The sequence below is a fragment of the Mytilus edulis genome, chromosome 3, assembly GCF_963676685.1.
Source record: "Mytilus edulis chromosome 3, xbMytEdul2.2, whole genome shotgun sequence".
NCBI lineage: Eukaryota > Metazoa > Mollusca > Bivalvia > Mytilida > Mytilidae > Mytilus > Mytilus edulis.
The window spans coordinates 76,525,310-76,541,145 of NC_092346.1; the positions used below are offsets into that span (position 1 = coordinate 76,525,310).

Sequence of the window (15,836 nt, forward strand, 5' to 3'; positions counted from 1 at the left end):
ATTTGTATTGGCATATCTTATTTCCGTAGAGATTTTTGGGGCCCTGAACCCCTTACTGTAGATTGATAGCATAGTTTACATGTTAATGTATTGCAATACAAGCATTTGCCAATCTGTCTCAAAATAAACTAACAGGTAAGATATAACATTTTTGTTGTCACCAATTTATTCTGCTCCGTCATTCCTCAATAAAGAGAGAGACGACAGAGGTGACATTTAAACTGATAAAATAATTGAAAAAAAAAACAACAAAAAAACAGACGAACAAACAACCAATAGCATACAAAATACCACATAGAATGCTAATGTCTAATTAAACAGGGCATTTACTTGTTGAAGAACGATATTACTTAAATTCAAATTGTTAAATAAAAGAATTTTTGTCATAAGAGGATACATAAGTTTGAACGCTGACATTAGATTAAATGTATATTATTTGTAACTATTTAGTCTACACTAAGGGCATTTGGAATTCAAATTTGTTCTTTGCAAAGCTTAGAGTAAACTTTTGATTTTCAAAATGCAGCGTATTCATCAATGTCTCTTTCCACATTGCTTTTTTAATGACAAGTGATGTCAATGCTACCCACTATCGTTTTGATTTGATTGTTTAAATACATGTTCCTACATGACATAAATTGAGAACATATAACGACGGTGATATTAATACAGCAGGTTAAGCTTATTATGTAGAACATGTAACCTTTTGTGTATTTATTCAAATACATTTGTACATTTGCTTTTGTTCTTTAGTTGATTCTTCTGATCTATCTGTGTTGTATATGCGGTTATTGTTTGTAATACTCTAGCTATATTGAGAAAAACAACTTGAAGCACTAGAAAAGAAAGTGAAAAATGAATTTTCCTCGGAGTGTGGATTTGTTTTGTTATTTGATTTTTTACTACATGTGTCATACTAAAATGTGTTTTATTGTGATTCAAGAATTTATATCGGTTTAATTATCATTCATTACTTATTGTGCATTGTTTGTTTCAGCCTCGACTTACCTATGATGAGTATTACGAGGTACTGATTTATAAGTTACTTAAAGCTGCTTCTCAAGGTGACTTTAAAACATTGAAAAGGTAACTTATATAATTGTATTGATGCAACAATAATATTGTGAGAAGAAGGTGAAGGATCTAAGTCAATGCGCAACAAAAGAAATACCATTACAACGTCAGTTACTAGTATACTAGTGAATATCTTCGTCTTCGAATAACGTTCTAAATGGTTCAGAGTGTATTGATTGTAAAGAATGTAACAGAAACAATCAAAGATATCCCACCAACATTTAAATTAATGATGGTACTCACAAAGATATTATTAGAGACTATTTAACTAGTATATATTTGTTTAGGGGCCAGCTGAAGGACGCCTCAGGGTGCGGGAATTTCTCGCTACATTGAAGACCTGTTGTTGTTTTTTTTATTTGGTCGGGTTGTTGTCTCTTTGACGCATTCCCCATTTCCATTCTCAATTTTATTGCATATAACATATAATGACGAGCAAATTGATAGGCACAGACAAATTAGGCGGGTTGAGCTAGTTTCCGAAAATGTCACTCTTTATTTAAACATTTATGATAACAAAAAAGCTATGCTTTTGTAGACAAAACGCGCGTCTGGCGTATTTACAAAATTTAGTCCTGGTATCTATGATGAGTTTATTTATTACTTAGTATGAATGCAGTTAAATATTTACCTAGAACGACTATTTCTTGTCATTGATTTCAAATGAAAAACTAAATGCGAAGTAGGCTCTTGTCTGCAGTTTTATTCCATATCATTTAGCAAGAACAATTCATCTACTATGTGCGTGAAGCATACTAATGCGGTGAACTATAAATCCTATATTCGGTAGTTTTTTAAAACTCTGTTGATAGTCGTCTCATTGGCAATCAATACCACCTCTACCTATTTTTATAGTATTACTACTTGTGTTTTTATTCAAATCTATTATCACTGATCAAAATAAATTTCAAAATTTTGAAAATGTTTGGAATACAACCATGAGACATTATTTAATCGTTTTTCGTATTCTAGATTCGCTAATCAAAGATACATTGATATGTACGATACAGATTACGACAACAGGAGTGCATTGCATTTAGCTGCATGTCAAGGACATTATGAAGCCGTTGAATACCTTTTAAAAAACAATGCTGGCTATCCGAAAGGAGTTGACAGGTATCTTGTTTTAACTAAAGTTGTGGTCCCGTCAATTTATATGTGTTTATATTCCATTGCATACTTTGGAAAAAAAACTTTTATGAAGTAATTAATCTAACAATACCATACTAATGTAAATCATGAAACATTTAAAACTAAATCATTAATCTTGTTTATAAGACGTCATCAAAACGTCATCTTTTTAAAATTAGCAAATACAATATGTTTCAAGTATCCATTTCTTAAAAACAAAAGAGTAAGCATGGACAATATCCAATTGTTCAAAATATTTTATATTCAAAAATAAACAAAAGCTCTGTTATTCGACTTTTGACGATGCAAATTTAAGCATGGATGCAATTTGGGTACTCCTCATTACAGAATTGATGGTTTGGTGGTTAGTTCAGATCATTTTATCTATGATTTCATATGAATTGAAAATCGAATTGGTGTACCTATATAATAAAGAATGATACGGCTACAAAATAAACACAAAATGGAAATGTTTGTCTTGATCATAAAAAAAACGTAGTTGAAAAAACTGTCAAAATAGGTGCAATTTGGGTACCGTCACTTTAGACTTGTTATAATTTGAATGTTTTAGATGCATCGGTTTTACAGCTGCTGAGGATGCAGAGTGGCATTTGAAACGAGAGAAAAACATAGAACGGAAACCTGATTTTGAAAGAATAATTACGGATTTAAAAAAACATAAAAGTTCACAGAAAATTAAGGTAAAAAACTTATTTAAAGCATTTTTACTACTATTAACAAACTGTTCATAGAACAGTGATTCTCGTAAACATACAGTCTATGATTTTTTTGCACATATATTTGATCGCTATTGATACACAGGACTATTATCAAATACGACGGACGACTCCGGGTGCGGGAATTTCTCGCTACATTGAAGACCTGTTGGTGACCTTCTGCTGTTGTTTTTTATTTGGTCGGGTTGTTGTCTCTTTGACACATTCCCCATTTCCATTCTCAGTTTTATGAGTATATGTTTATGCTTTGTGACTGATGGGAGTATACTTGGAAAACGTTTTACTCTATTTGAAAAATAAGAATAGGTTATGGACATTTGATTACCCAGCAATACATGTTTAAGTCCATAAGTAATATAAAAGTCGTTCCTGATATTTTTGTAACCAAACGACATATTTTTTTTGTACAAAATCTTTTTTAAATTGTCATCATCAAATAGTTATAGTGCAAAGAAGTAATAAAATCTTCTTAAAACAATCGTTTACCTATTTGAAATATTTTCACTCTTTTTTTCAAACTACAATTCAATGATACAAATTTACAATTATTTACATCCAAAATTGCAGAATATAGTGTTTAGAAAAGAAAATAAAAAAATGTACTGATGGCAATTTCATCAAGACGTTTTCCGAATCTTTATAAAATATCTTGTTTAAAATGATATCTTGCGACACATCCTTTCCCAGATGTTTATTCAACTAAAATATGATAACCAGTATTTTTTAAGTGTCAGATGAGCCTGCATCGTTTCCTTGCTGTCTTTTCTATACAAGGAAGTAATTCATTTGCCTTCCCAGTGTAACTTGCCATTGAACATTTACGAAAACCATCACAAGCTGGTTGACCGTTACTGAATATCTGTTTGACAGATGACTAAGGTAATTCTCTAATGTTCGTAGCCATAGTTTCACAGTCTTGTTGTCGAATGTAAAATCATGGAATTAGTACTAACATGAACAAAACGACGGTTGTCCTATAAGGAATTGCAAAATCTTTTGGAGAAAGCATCCGAATCTTTGGTGGGGTTCGTGATCCATAGTCCTTATTTATAGTTGTATTGTATACTTTTGTTGGTCTTTTTGTCCAGTTTCGAATTTGCTATGACATTCTTTGCGACTTACGAGTTTATATTTCTTTGCCTATTTTCTACAGAGTTGCTTTTTACCTTTTAAATTTATTTGATATTACAGCATCACTTTAGAGACAATGTTGCTTTAAAATTGATCAAAGCTGCTGAAAACGGAGACGTTGAAGATTTAAAAAGGTAAATCAAAGCACAACACTGACATAATGCATGAATGATTTTAAAAAAAGTGTGCTTTTTTATTTTGTTCACGAAATATTGATTTCACAAATTATAGAAAAAATATATAGAAATGTCATATTTCGTTTTTAGTCCTATGTTTAATGGAACTGTATGTTTGTTTCATTATATAAAAAGATGTGATCTATGTTTATATTTTATTAACTTATTCTTACTGAAAAATTGTCTTTTATAAACAGCAGTAACATTTTTTCTGTGTTTACATATAGTTCAGTAAATGCTTTCAACAGGCAAATGACGTGCACAATGTTTATCGTATTGTATCTAAGCATTGGGTTTTGCTTTGTTAACATAACGTTTCATTAAAATTGACGTTAAACTAAAACTTAGTTGTCAAAAACAACTACAATGATCTTAAATCGAAGTGAATTACGACCTCAAAATAAGCAAATATTCATAAATTTTGGATCGGATCAAAGGTTTATTCTTTCAACCTGCTTTATGTGGACTCCGAAGCTAGTGGGTTTGTTCAAGGGTCCTTTAACATTCAAACAGAATGAAATCCCTCTTTAAAGAGAAAACGGAATAGACGTTCAAATTCCGCTCAGGTTTACGACTGCTTTATACATGAACGCACATCCCACATTTAACTAGTTTTTATTTTACAGCAGGAGTGTAGAAGTCTATTTCGATAGTTTAATACCTCAGTCAATCCTTTGATTATTTTTTAAAAACTTCATGGAATTATGGGTCCTAAATACTCTTCAACATATAAATTTTAATGGCTTTTTCCGGTTATATTTGAATTTATGAATTTAAATATTCGATCTTTCTCCTTCACATGCAACCATTGTGCCTTAGCAATTCAATATTTTGAACTAAACAGGTTGTCACAGTGTTATATATGTATATATTATAGCTTGCATAATTTGGGCACGGACATGAACTTATCAGATTTAGATGGTCGAACAGCATTACACGCCGCCACAGAAAAGAAGCAAGTAGCAGTGATAGAGTTTCTGATTGTCCAATGCAATGTTTCACCGTTTGTAAGATGGAGGTTTGCATTTAAACAATGTTCTTTTATCTATAAAGCTAGTACGAAGTTATTTTATGGATTTGTTAATTACGTTATGGCATTTATGTGGATACATCATTAATAGTCTTTTTCATTTATTCATCTAAAAACAAAGGCGAGGTGATGAGAGTGAGTAAAATGATATTATGAACTAATAGCTTATATAATTATTTTATAGTAGTTGTTGTTGTATATAGTAATACTATCATTTATATATATATGTTACAGTGAATTTGTATAATCAGTGATTATGTAGAATCACTGGCTAGTTTAGGGATTATATATAATCACTAAAATTTTCAGGGATTATGTATAATCACTAGAAAAAACGTCAGGGATCATACATAATAACTGAAATGAAGAAATAGTTTTATCTATAAAGAAAATGAATAAAAGTCAAATAATTTATTCTATAAAATCATATAACACATCAATATAAACATAAATTGTAAAATGTTAAGAAAAATATATAAAAATGATAACCCCATTTTTTTAAAATGTTAGGCACAATATATTAAAATGTTAAACACAATATATTAAAATGTTAAACACAATATATTAAAACAATATTTTTCACATCTGTATCTATCACGATATCCACATTTAAAGAAAACTTTTCCTTCACATATCGAATCAAAATTTTCGACACACCTAAGAAAAATAAAGTGTTCTGTAAAACCATATCAGGTATCCCGAAAAAAAGGGAATGAACAACCTCGAAACTGTTCGAACAAAATATCGCGTTTTGTGGCCAGGCAATATTCTTTTTCAGACTTTTTGTGAACAATTGCCAATGAATATGTTTTTGGGGTTTCCCTTTTCTTTTTCCGCTGCAAATTGCTATGAGAATATTACGCCAAATGCCAGCTTCCTCTAAAATTTTATTCTATTTATCAATCCTTCAGTTCTGCCTGTTTTATCATCATAACATTTAAGTTCTCTAAGTTTGAATTTTCTTGTTCATTTGACAAAAAAATACCAAAAATCAAAACTTTATCTGGAAACCCTGTGTTGGTTATATATTTAAGATTATCCTCTGTGCTTAAAAGCAAAATTATAACAAACAAAGCATCCTTACATTATTGATAATCCCTGAAATCATATAATAGGGAATATGTAGAATAATTATTAAAATGTTCAGTGATTATGTAAAATCACTGGTCATTTTCAGGGATTATATATACTTACTAATGATTTCAGTGATTCTACATTTTCCCTGAAAAATCAGTTATTCTACATAATCCCTGATTATACTAATTCACTGTAACATATACATTGAAAAAAGTTATAAGGAATTCACTTTTCCAGGCCTGGACTTTTGTCATGTTTTGACTTGTTGATCTTTTTGAAGTTAATTATGCAAAGTCTAAATCTAATTTGTTCCCATATTATATAGCTCTTGATCAGGTTTGAAATTATGTACATTTTGCATTATACAGTATTCATTTAGCACAAAATTATATGTTTAGGGACCAACGACCAGTTGAGCTAATCAAAGTTGGGCAAGAAAACCAGAATTTAAAAGACATGTTGAGTACATATATGAAACAACAGTTAAAGCCAGAGTCAATGGTAAAATATATTAACAATTCATATGTATGAATGTGCTTGTTACTAAAGTAATGTGTTATTTTTCCATTGGTTGATCTCACCCATTTTGAAATTTCAGATTTTTTGTGACTAATTGTAAAGGCACAGGCGCCCGAGCGTGTGTGTGAAAACGTTTAACAATTACAAACTAGTAACAAGATTGTTTCCTAATTTTGTTTAGCTTGATTTTTATAAAGTGACTGTTCATGTTAATCATTTTATTTTTTGTAGCCAAATGCATTATGTAATCATCCCTTTGTTTTGCCATATTATAGCATGGATGCAGTAATATTGCGTTACATCTGTTGATAATTAAATTTTTATTTTTGTTTAGAACTCTAAGATTGTTCCATTATACACATTTATTGCTTCATACATACCACATTGAAGAACAAGTCATTCGTTTGTTAGTTTTCCATTGACAACATATTTAGAGGTAGAACTTTTAGAAGGTTGCCTATATTCCTTTAAGAATTACTTGTGCACTTTTCTGTGCAACCTCTTCTTACTTTCATACGAGACGGAGTTCCTCTGCTACATTTTAGATACATTGATTTCTTCTACTCCAGTTGTCATATCAGTACAAGAATGTATAACAAACGGGATATTTTTCAATTTTTCAATTATTTATTGTCCTCACATTAGCAGAAAAAAAATCAACCGCGTTTGAAGTATACAATTCTCAAAACGTAAGACATTCTAAAGTTTAAAGCTGCTACTCTGAATTTGTAAAACGTCATCGATGCCTGAGGAAGAAACTATAAGCCAGGTTGCAAATAACCTCTCGTTTTTTCCGAATTAGTTCATCGAAAGATACCAAGACCTAAAAGATACATATTTAGTGTCAATTTCGAAAACATTAAGGATGGTCATGAGTCTACTTTTTTATGTGTTTTCATATCCATCACTGATTTCGTATTATACTACACTCAACGAAGTTGCAGAAGGTATAATGTTTTGACCCGTCCGTTAGTCCGTCATTCTGTCAGTCCTGTTTTTTACCATCGACACTCCTCTCAAACCACACGATAGAATATCATGGAACCTTTTTAGATAATAAGGACATACTATGAAGATGTGCATATCGACAGGAAATTATGATGTTATTTTTTTTCTTAAACAATTCTTTTTTCGTATAGCTATTTTATTTCTCCACTGACAATCCGGGGACGCGGGGTGTGTGAGTGCGCTCACTAAGGTTCTCTAATTAACCATATATTGCTTCTCAATGGCCTTGTGTGAAATTATCCTTGCAATTTTTCAAGACTAATGGATAAGAATTTCTCCAGAAATTGATTATCAAGCTTAACGTGAGCATGCTGCAATTGGTATTGAGATTTCTCCAAAACATGATTTTAGTTTGGCCTGAAGTATAATATGCAATTTTGCACCTGTCCTAAGTCAGTAGCCTCTGGCCTTTGTCAGTCTTGGAATAATTTTAATTTTAGTTTCTTGTGTACAATTTGGAGTTTAGTATGGCGTTCATTATTACTAAACTAGTATATTTTTGTTTAGGGGTCAGCTGTAGGACGCCTCCGGGTGTAGGAATTTCCCGCTTCATTGAAGACCTGTTGGTCAACTTCTGCGGTTGTCTGCTCTATGGTCGGGTTGTTGTCTCTTTGACACATTTCCCATTTCCATTTCCAATTTTATCATTGTATTATCCTCAAACTAGATGCGCATATAACCGTAGCTTTATACGTTTGTCATTACTCTTGGTATCGGTGTGATCAAATATGTATCATTTCTAAATAAAAACTACAGTTTCCCTTTCTAGCTATTAATGAAACTTTAACAGACGGTTATAGAAGAAGAAGCAGTGTAGTAATTTGAGAGTGAAACGATTAAGTTCAATATCACTTTTTTCTGAAATAAGAAATAGTCAAATCATATCTGTTTTTGGATAATTGTTTTTAAATTTTTTTGCTGATCTCAAATCGAATATTCAGGTCAATAGGTCCAAAATAACAAGTTTTAGTTGCTAGATACACAGGTGGTTGAAGGCGAGAGAGAGAGAGAGAGAGAGAGAACACTCACACGCCTACATTTCTTGTAGGATTGTTATAAAAATTAAATCACAGGTTTATAAAATATGATCATTAATGCGTTATAAAATCCGGGCTGATCTTTTAATTTTACAGAAGTTAAAGATTTTTATGCCCCTGCCCCATATACGATAGTAGAGGGGCATTATGGTTTTTAGTTTTTGTGTCCGTTTGTTCGTCTGTACGTCTGTTCGTCCGTTCGTCGGTCTGTCCCGCTTCAAGTTATTTTTTTTGGTCAAGGTAGTTTTTGATATCGTTGAAGTCCAATCAACTTTTAACTTAGCACACATGTGTCCTATGATGTGATCTTTTTAATTTTAATGCCAAATTAGAGATGTGACCCTAATTTCTTGGTTCACTGAACATAGAAAATGATAGTTCAAATTTCAGGTTTAAGTTTTTGGTCAAGTTAGTTTTTGATGAAGCTGAAGTACAATCAACTTGAAACTTAGTATATATGTTCCCTATGATATGATCCTAATAATTTTAATGCCAAATTAGAGTTTTACCACAATTTCACGGTCCACTAAACATAGAAAATGATAGTGCGATTGGGGCATTTGTATACTATGGACACATTTTTGTTTAATGTCATTCATATTTAACTTTGCATTGTAAGCGTCTTCACAACCACACTTTTGTCCAAAGACGTAGGTTCAGTAAGGCCCCTTTTTGGCCCCAAAATATAGCAGTTTTACAATATTGTTAAAATGTATACTTCATTAAGTCATGCTAAATTACTAAAATCTTCAAAATTTTAGCATTTAGTTAAATTTTAGACGGTTTCCGTAATAACTGAAAGTGGCCGCATTCGTGTTCATTTTTAATATTAAAATTTAAGATGTATTTTACGATTATACATAACATATATAAAGGTTGGGGATGAACACAGATGCGACCACTTTCATTTTTGATAAATGCCATCTGAAAAGTGACATTTTGGGCATATTTGATAGATTTTTTCATATTGAAGCTAGAATCGGAGCGTTGTAATGAGTAAATCAGTTAAAATTTTTCACATAAACTTATGGAATCAAATGAAATAGACACTAAAGCGGTTGAAAATTGTCTAAAATCTTTCGTCAGATGAACTTGAAATTTGAGGTCAAAATAGGCCCTTACCGGACCTTCTCCTTTTATTAATTTGATCATATATCAAAAGCTTATATGAGCAAGGTATATGATGAATGCCAACCAACAATATTTCAGGAGTTATGCCTGTTGAAAAAGAAATATTTGAAAAATATCATTCTAAGCGAGATCAAGCAAGCATTATTCATTTTTATTAACATCTTCAAAGATTTTGTTTTAGTAAATGCCTATGGGTAGATTACATATGTGTAACGCAGGGGGCATAGGTTCAATAAACTTGTATTTAAGGGATATTGAGGTTTAGCCCTCTGGACCTTGATGGTTAACAAGGTATGTTGAAACCCTGCTGTATATTATTTAAGGTAGCAAGTATTTCTTGACATGTTTGTCCTTTTAAAAGCAAAATCATTCTGAACAATTAAACGAGTATACCATTGTTAATTATTACACATTTGCCACTACGGAACATTACCGTTTATTTACTTGCATGCCAAAAAAATAATCATGGCGGGTTGAAAAAAAACACAAGCGAACTCATTCCAGGTCACACTAGACACTAATGTATACTTTCCTGAATAAATGCAATGTTCACGAAACACTCTGTGTGACAACTTTTTAAAAGACTTCTTTAATTTTTTAGGAAAATCATAATGAAAGTGTAGACGAGGATTTAGAGATCGTTCGAATCCTGAGCAGTGCAGCACGTGGAGACATTCGTAGAATGAGAGCGTATGTTTATCATTATATTATAGATATGTAATGTGTATAACACAACTTTATTCAATATTGTTTTCCTAAATGGTAAGAATTGTAATTTGATGTAGTAAAACTCGTTTCCTGGATGAATGAAGGTTACTTTAGTTTATGGAATTTCAAAACTTGAAAACCTGTGATTGAAGCAATGAATGTGTTTTAATTTGATAGATGCTTTTGTGCTTGTAAAATTGTTTGTTTTAAGATTTCAACACAGTGATGACTGTTGTGCCCATATTTTGAATATTTTATTTATTATGTCTGTTTTGTTCACGCATCGTTGTAAATATAAACTTAAGGAATTTGATGAGACTGTCGTACAAGTGAGAGGTTTAGCCCTATAAAACCAGGTTCAATCCACCATTTTCTACAATTGAAAACGCCTGTACCAAGTAAGGAATATGACAGTAGTGATCTATTCGTTTGATGTGTTTTGTCATTTGATTTCGCCATGTGATTAGGGACTTTACGATTGAATTTTCCTCGGAGTTCAACAATTTTGGGATTTTACTTTTTGTTAACACAGTTTTGAATTTTTGAAATACTAAGAATTTTCTACCTCTGGAATAGATTTCCGAAGTTGTATTTAGCACAACTTTTAAAGAATGTTTGGTCTTATGCCTAATCAACTTCGTACTTTATTTGGTATTTTTGGAGCGTCACTGATGAGTCTTTTGAAAAAGAAACGCGCATCTGGCGCAAGTACAAAATTCAATCTTGGATGTATGGTGAGTTTATTTAACACATGACATTCTTTTTGTTACTGGCTAATTTCTGCCATAATTGTATGTTTTCTTTTTTATCATTGGTGTTATTATAAAATCAATTATTCTCATCACAAGTGAGCTATTCTCATCACCTGGCGTCCGTCAAATATATTATTAATGTTCTTTATGAGGTGCTGAACAAGTGTTGTTACTTTGTAGTTGATCCATTATCCAAGATGGCTACCAGCGGGGGACTTAGTTTAACATAGGACCCTATGAGAAATACATACAACTGTCTTCTTTTTGAGAACCGGTGCACGGAACGAAATCAAATATAGCATGAATGTTCTTTATGAGGTGCTGACTAAGTGTTGTTATTTTTAGCCGATTCATTATCCAAGATGGCCGGTAGCGGGGGACTTAAGTTTAATATAGGACCCAATGGGAAATACATACAAATGGCTTCTTTTAACTACAACTGAATGGAATGAAACAAAACATAGCATGAATGTTCTTTTTGAAGTACTGACCAAGTATTGTTACTTTGTAGCCAATTCATCATCCAAGATTACCGCCAGCGGTGGACTTAGTTTAACAAAGGACCCTATGAGAAATACATACAACTGCCTTCATTAAGAAAACCATTGAAGGGAACGAAACCAAGTATATTAGAATGTTCTTTCTGATGTGCTGACCAAGTGTTATTATTTTGTAGCCGATCCATTATCCAAAATGGCCGTCAGCGGGGGACTAAAGTTTAACATAGGACCTAATGGGAAATACATACAAACGGCTTCTGTTTACTACAATTGAATGGAATGCAACTAAACATAGCGTGAATGTTCCTTTTGAAGAACTGACCAAGTGTTGTTACTTTGTAGCCAATCTATCGTCCAAGATTACTGCCAGTAATGGACTTAGTTTAACATAGGACCCTATGAGAAATACTGTAAACCAACTTAATTTCGCGGATACTCAATTTCGCGTTTGACTCTATCTAGTCAATATCGCGGCTATTTAATTTCGCGATTTTCTAATTAACCTGAGGTGGTTAAATCAGAAATGATCAAAATTATACATATTCGCGACGATTTATATTCGCGTTATTTTACTACTCGCGAAATTCGCGAAAATAAATCGCTCGCGAAATTAAGTTGGTTTACAGTACATACAACTGTCTTCTTTTAGAGAACCATTGAAGGGAACGAAATCAAATATAGCATGAATGTTCCTTATGTGGTGCTGACTACGTGTTGTTACTTTGTTGCCGATTCATGATCCAAGATGGCCACAAGCGGGGGACTTAGTTCAACATAGGACCCTATGGGAAGTACATACAAATGTCTTCTGTTAGAGATCACCGAATGGAATGCAACTAAACATAGCATGAATGTTCTTTATGAGGTACTGACCAAGTTTTGTTACTTTGTAGATGATCCATTATCCAAGATGGCTGCCAGCGGGGGATTTAGTTTAACATAGGACCCTATGAGAAATACATAAAACTGTCTTTTTTTTAGAGAACCGGTGAATGGAACGAAATCAAATATAGCTTGAATGTTCCTTGTTAGGTGCTGACTACGTGATGTTACTTTGTTGTCGATTCATCATCCAAGATGATCAACAGCGGGGTACTTAGTTTTACATATGACCCTATGGGAAATACATACAAATGTCTTTATTTAGAGAACCACTGAATGGAATTCAACCACACATAGCATGAATGTTCTTTATGAGGTGCTGACTAAGTTTTGTGACTTTGTAGATGATCCATTATCCAAGATGGCTGCCAGCGGGGGATTTAGTTTAACATAGGACCCTATGAGAAATACATAAAACTGGTTTTTTTTAGAGAACCGGTAAATGGAACGAAATCAAATATAGCTTGAATGTTCCTTATTAGGTGCTGACTACGTGATGTTACTTTGTTGTCGATTCATCATCCAAGATGACCACCAGCGGGGTACTTAGTTTAACATAGGACCCTATGGGAAATACATACAAATGTCTTTATTTAGAGAACCACTGAATGGAATTCAACCACACATCTTATGAGGTGCTGACCAAGTGTTGTTACTTTGTAGTTGATCCATCATCCAAAATGGCCGCTAGCGGGGGACTTAGTTTAACATAGGATCCTATGGGATATACATACAAATGTCTTTTTTTACAGAACAACTGCATGGAATGAAACCAATAATAGCATGAATGTTCCTTATGAGGTGCTGACCTAGTGTTGTTACTTTGTAGCTGATCTATTATCAAAAATGGCCGCGAGAGGGAAGTTTGTTCAACAAAGGACCCCTTTGGAAAATACATACAAATTGTCTTATAAAAGAACACCACTCAATAGAATAAAACCAAATTTGTTCCTTGTGAGGTGCTGATAAAGTGTTGTTACTTTGTTGCTGATTTACAATTTCAGATGGCCACCAGGCAGGATTATTATTAAATTATAGGGCCAATTTTAAATCGAATTTGGTGTCGATCATTATTTAAAAATCTGTTACGATATTTATCTTGTATATGATTTCAAAATCACAAGTAGAGTCAGACAAGCGGCAAATGCTCTTAAGAGCTCTAGTTTGTTATCAGAAGCCTTTTTTTCAGCTTACTGTTCTGTTATCTTGCTTTGTTCAATCTTTGTCGTTTTGTTTTTGATTATAAATGTGTCGTTGGCAATCATTCGCCTCTTTTTTTTTAAATGTTAATGTTCGTAAAAGCTAAACACTGTGGATAAAAAAAATTGTCATTCATGATAGTACACATCTTTTTTACATGTGTACATCAAGAAATGTTATTGAGATTGTTGAAGTTTGGTTGAAGCATACAACCAAAACGTTTAACCATTGTTTACTTCTAACTAAAAAAGAGTAATTATTAGCCTATCAAGTTATGCGATGGGTAAAGCCTCGGTCGCACCTTACCGGATAGCACGAACGGACGACGAACGAATGAAAATAAAAGTTGTCCGTTGACAAAATTGTTATCCATTGGGAGTCCGTTGATGTACTGACCGAATAAAACGGACGTGTAATGGATGCATAACGGACACACACCGGAAATGCAACGTACGCGAAACGGACACGTACCGGACAGAACGGACGTCGAACGTACATCAAACGGACGCCTAACGCATAAAACGGACATCTAACGGAAGCGTACCGGATAAAACGAATAAACAAGATATACGGAAAAATCAAAGGCGCCAATAATATAACATGTAAATCGCATAAATATTCAAAATGTTTCTGTGTAACTGGTTTTGGGTTGTTCTTCAAAATTTTACCAAAGGGCAGTGTCTGGCTTGATTAAGACCTGCTTAAATATAAAGACGTGCCTAAACTCTCAGATCGATTATGAATAATAAGAAACCATGAACCGTAAGAAATCTGACATACCAATAATTGTCATTTCTGACGCGAAATTTTCAATTGGCATTTATTCGTTTCAGATCCATTCATCATCCGTTTTATCCGTTATATGTCTGGTAGAAGTCCGTTTCTCCTCTGTTCAACATCCGTTTTATCCGTTAAACGTCCGGTAGAAGTCCGTTTCTCCTCTGTTCAACATCCGTTTTATCCGTTAAACGTCCGGTAGAAGTCCGTTGGTGAATTTATCTTCCAGACCTCCAACGGATGTATAACGGACACGTAACGGATACAAGACGGAAACAAAACGGACGAGTACCGTATATAACGGGCGTCGAATGGACGTTCAACGGATATTTTATCCGTTGGACGTCCGTTCAAAGTTTTGAACATGCTCAACATTTTCCACCGGTCAGAACGGACGTCGACGGATAAAACGTACGCTTAACGGACATGTAACGGATAGGGACGGACGTCTAACGGATAAGAACGGACGTCTAACGGCCTTGAACGGATTGAAATAAAGTTATCCGTTAGCCGTCCGTTCGAGCTATCCGGTAAGGTTTGACCGAGGCTTAACAAAAGAGACGTTTTAATCCGTTTGTTTAGATATTTAAAAAGAACAAGTGTAAATAATGGCGCAAAAAACAACTGCAGGAATTTAATGTGATATACGATGTAAATGGTCTGTGTCTTTCATTGAATTTTACAGCTTCAAATCAGAACGTATGACAGTTTCAGATTATGACAAAAGAACTGCGCTTCACATAGCAGTCAGTAATAACCAGGAACATATTGTTGAGTACCTACTGAAAGATTGTGGACTAACAGAGGAAGTTCAAAAGGCTGAGGATAGGTACACACTTTGTTATAAATGATATTATGGTCAAAGTGGTTTGTCAATATTTACATTTCATAAATAGATTACACACATGTTGTCAAACTAATAACTTTTAAGATGATAATGATTATGAATTGTTGTTTTTTCAATTC

General features: G+C 33.1%; 1 protein-coding gene across 2 annotated transcripts in view; it reads left to right on the forward strand.

Moving 5' to 3' along the window:
- LOC139517479 (alpha-latrocrustotoxin-Lt1a-like) overlaps positions 1-15,836 on the forward strand; it is a 74,634-nt gene that overhangs the window by 22,605 nt on the left and 36,193 nt on the right. For both annotated transcript variants that reach the window (XM_071308585.1, XM_071308586.1), the window contains 8 exons: positions 998-1,086; positions 2,047-2,190; positions 2,777-2,906; positions 4,134-4,207; positions 5,127-5,267; positions 6,755-6,857; positions 10,653-10,741; positions 15,556-15,699. In XM_071308585.1, coding sequence (XP_071164686.1) covers positions 998-1,086; positions 2,047-2,190; positions 2,777-2,906; positions 4,134-4,207; positions 5,127-5,267; positions 6,755-6,857; positions 10,653-10,741; positions 15,556-15,699 — 914 coding nt within the window. The remainder of the gene's footprint in view (positions 1-997; positions 1,087-2,046; positions 2,191-2,776; positions 2,907-4,133; positions 4,208-5,126; positions 5,268-6,754; positions 6,858-10,652; positions 10,742-15,555; positions 15,700-15,836) is intronic.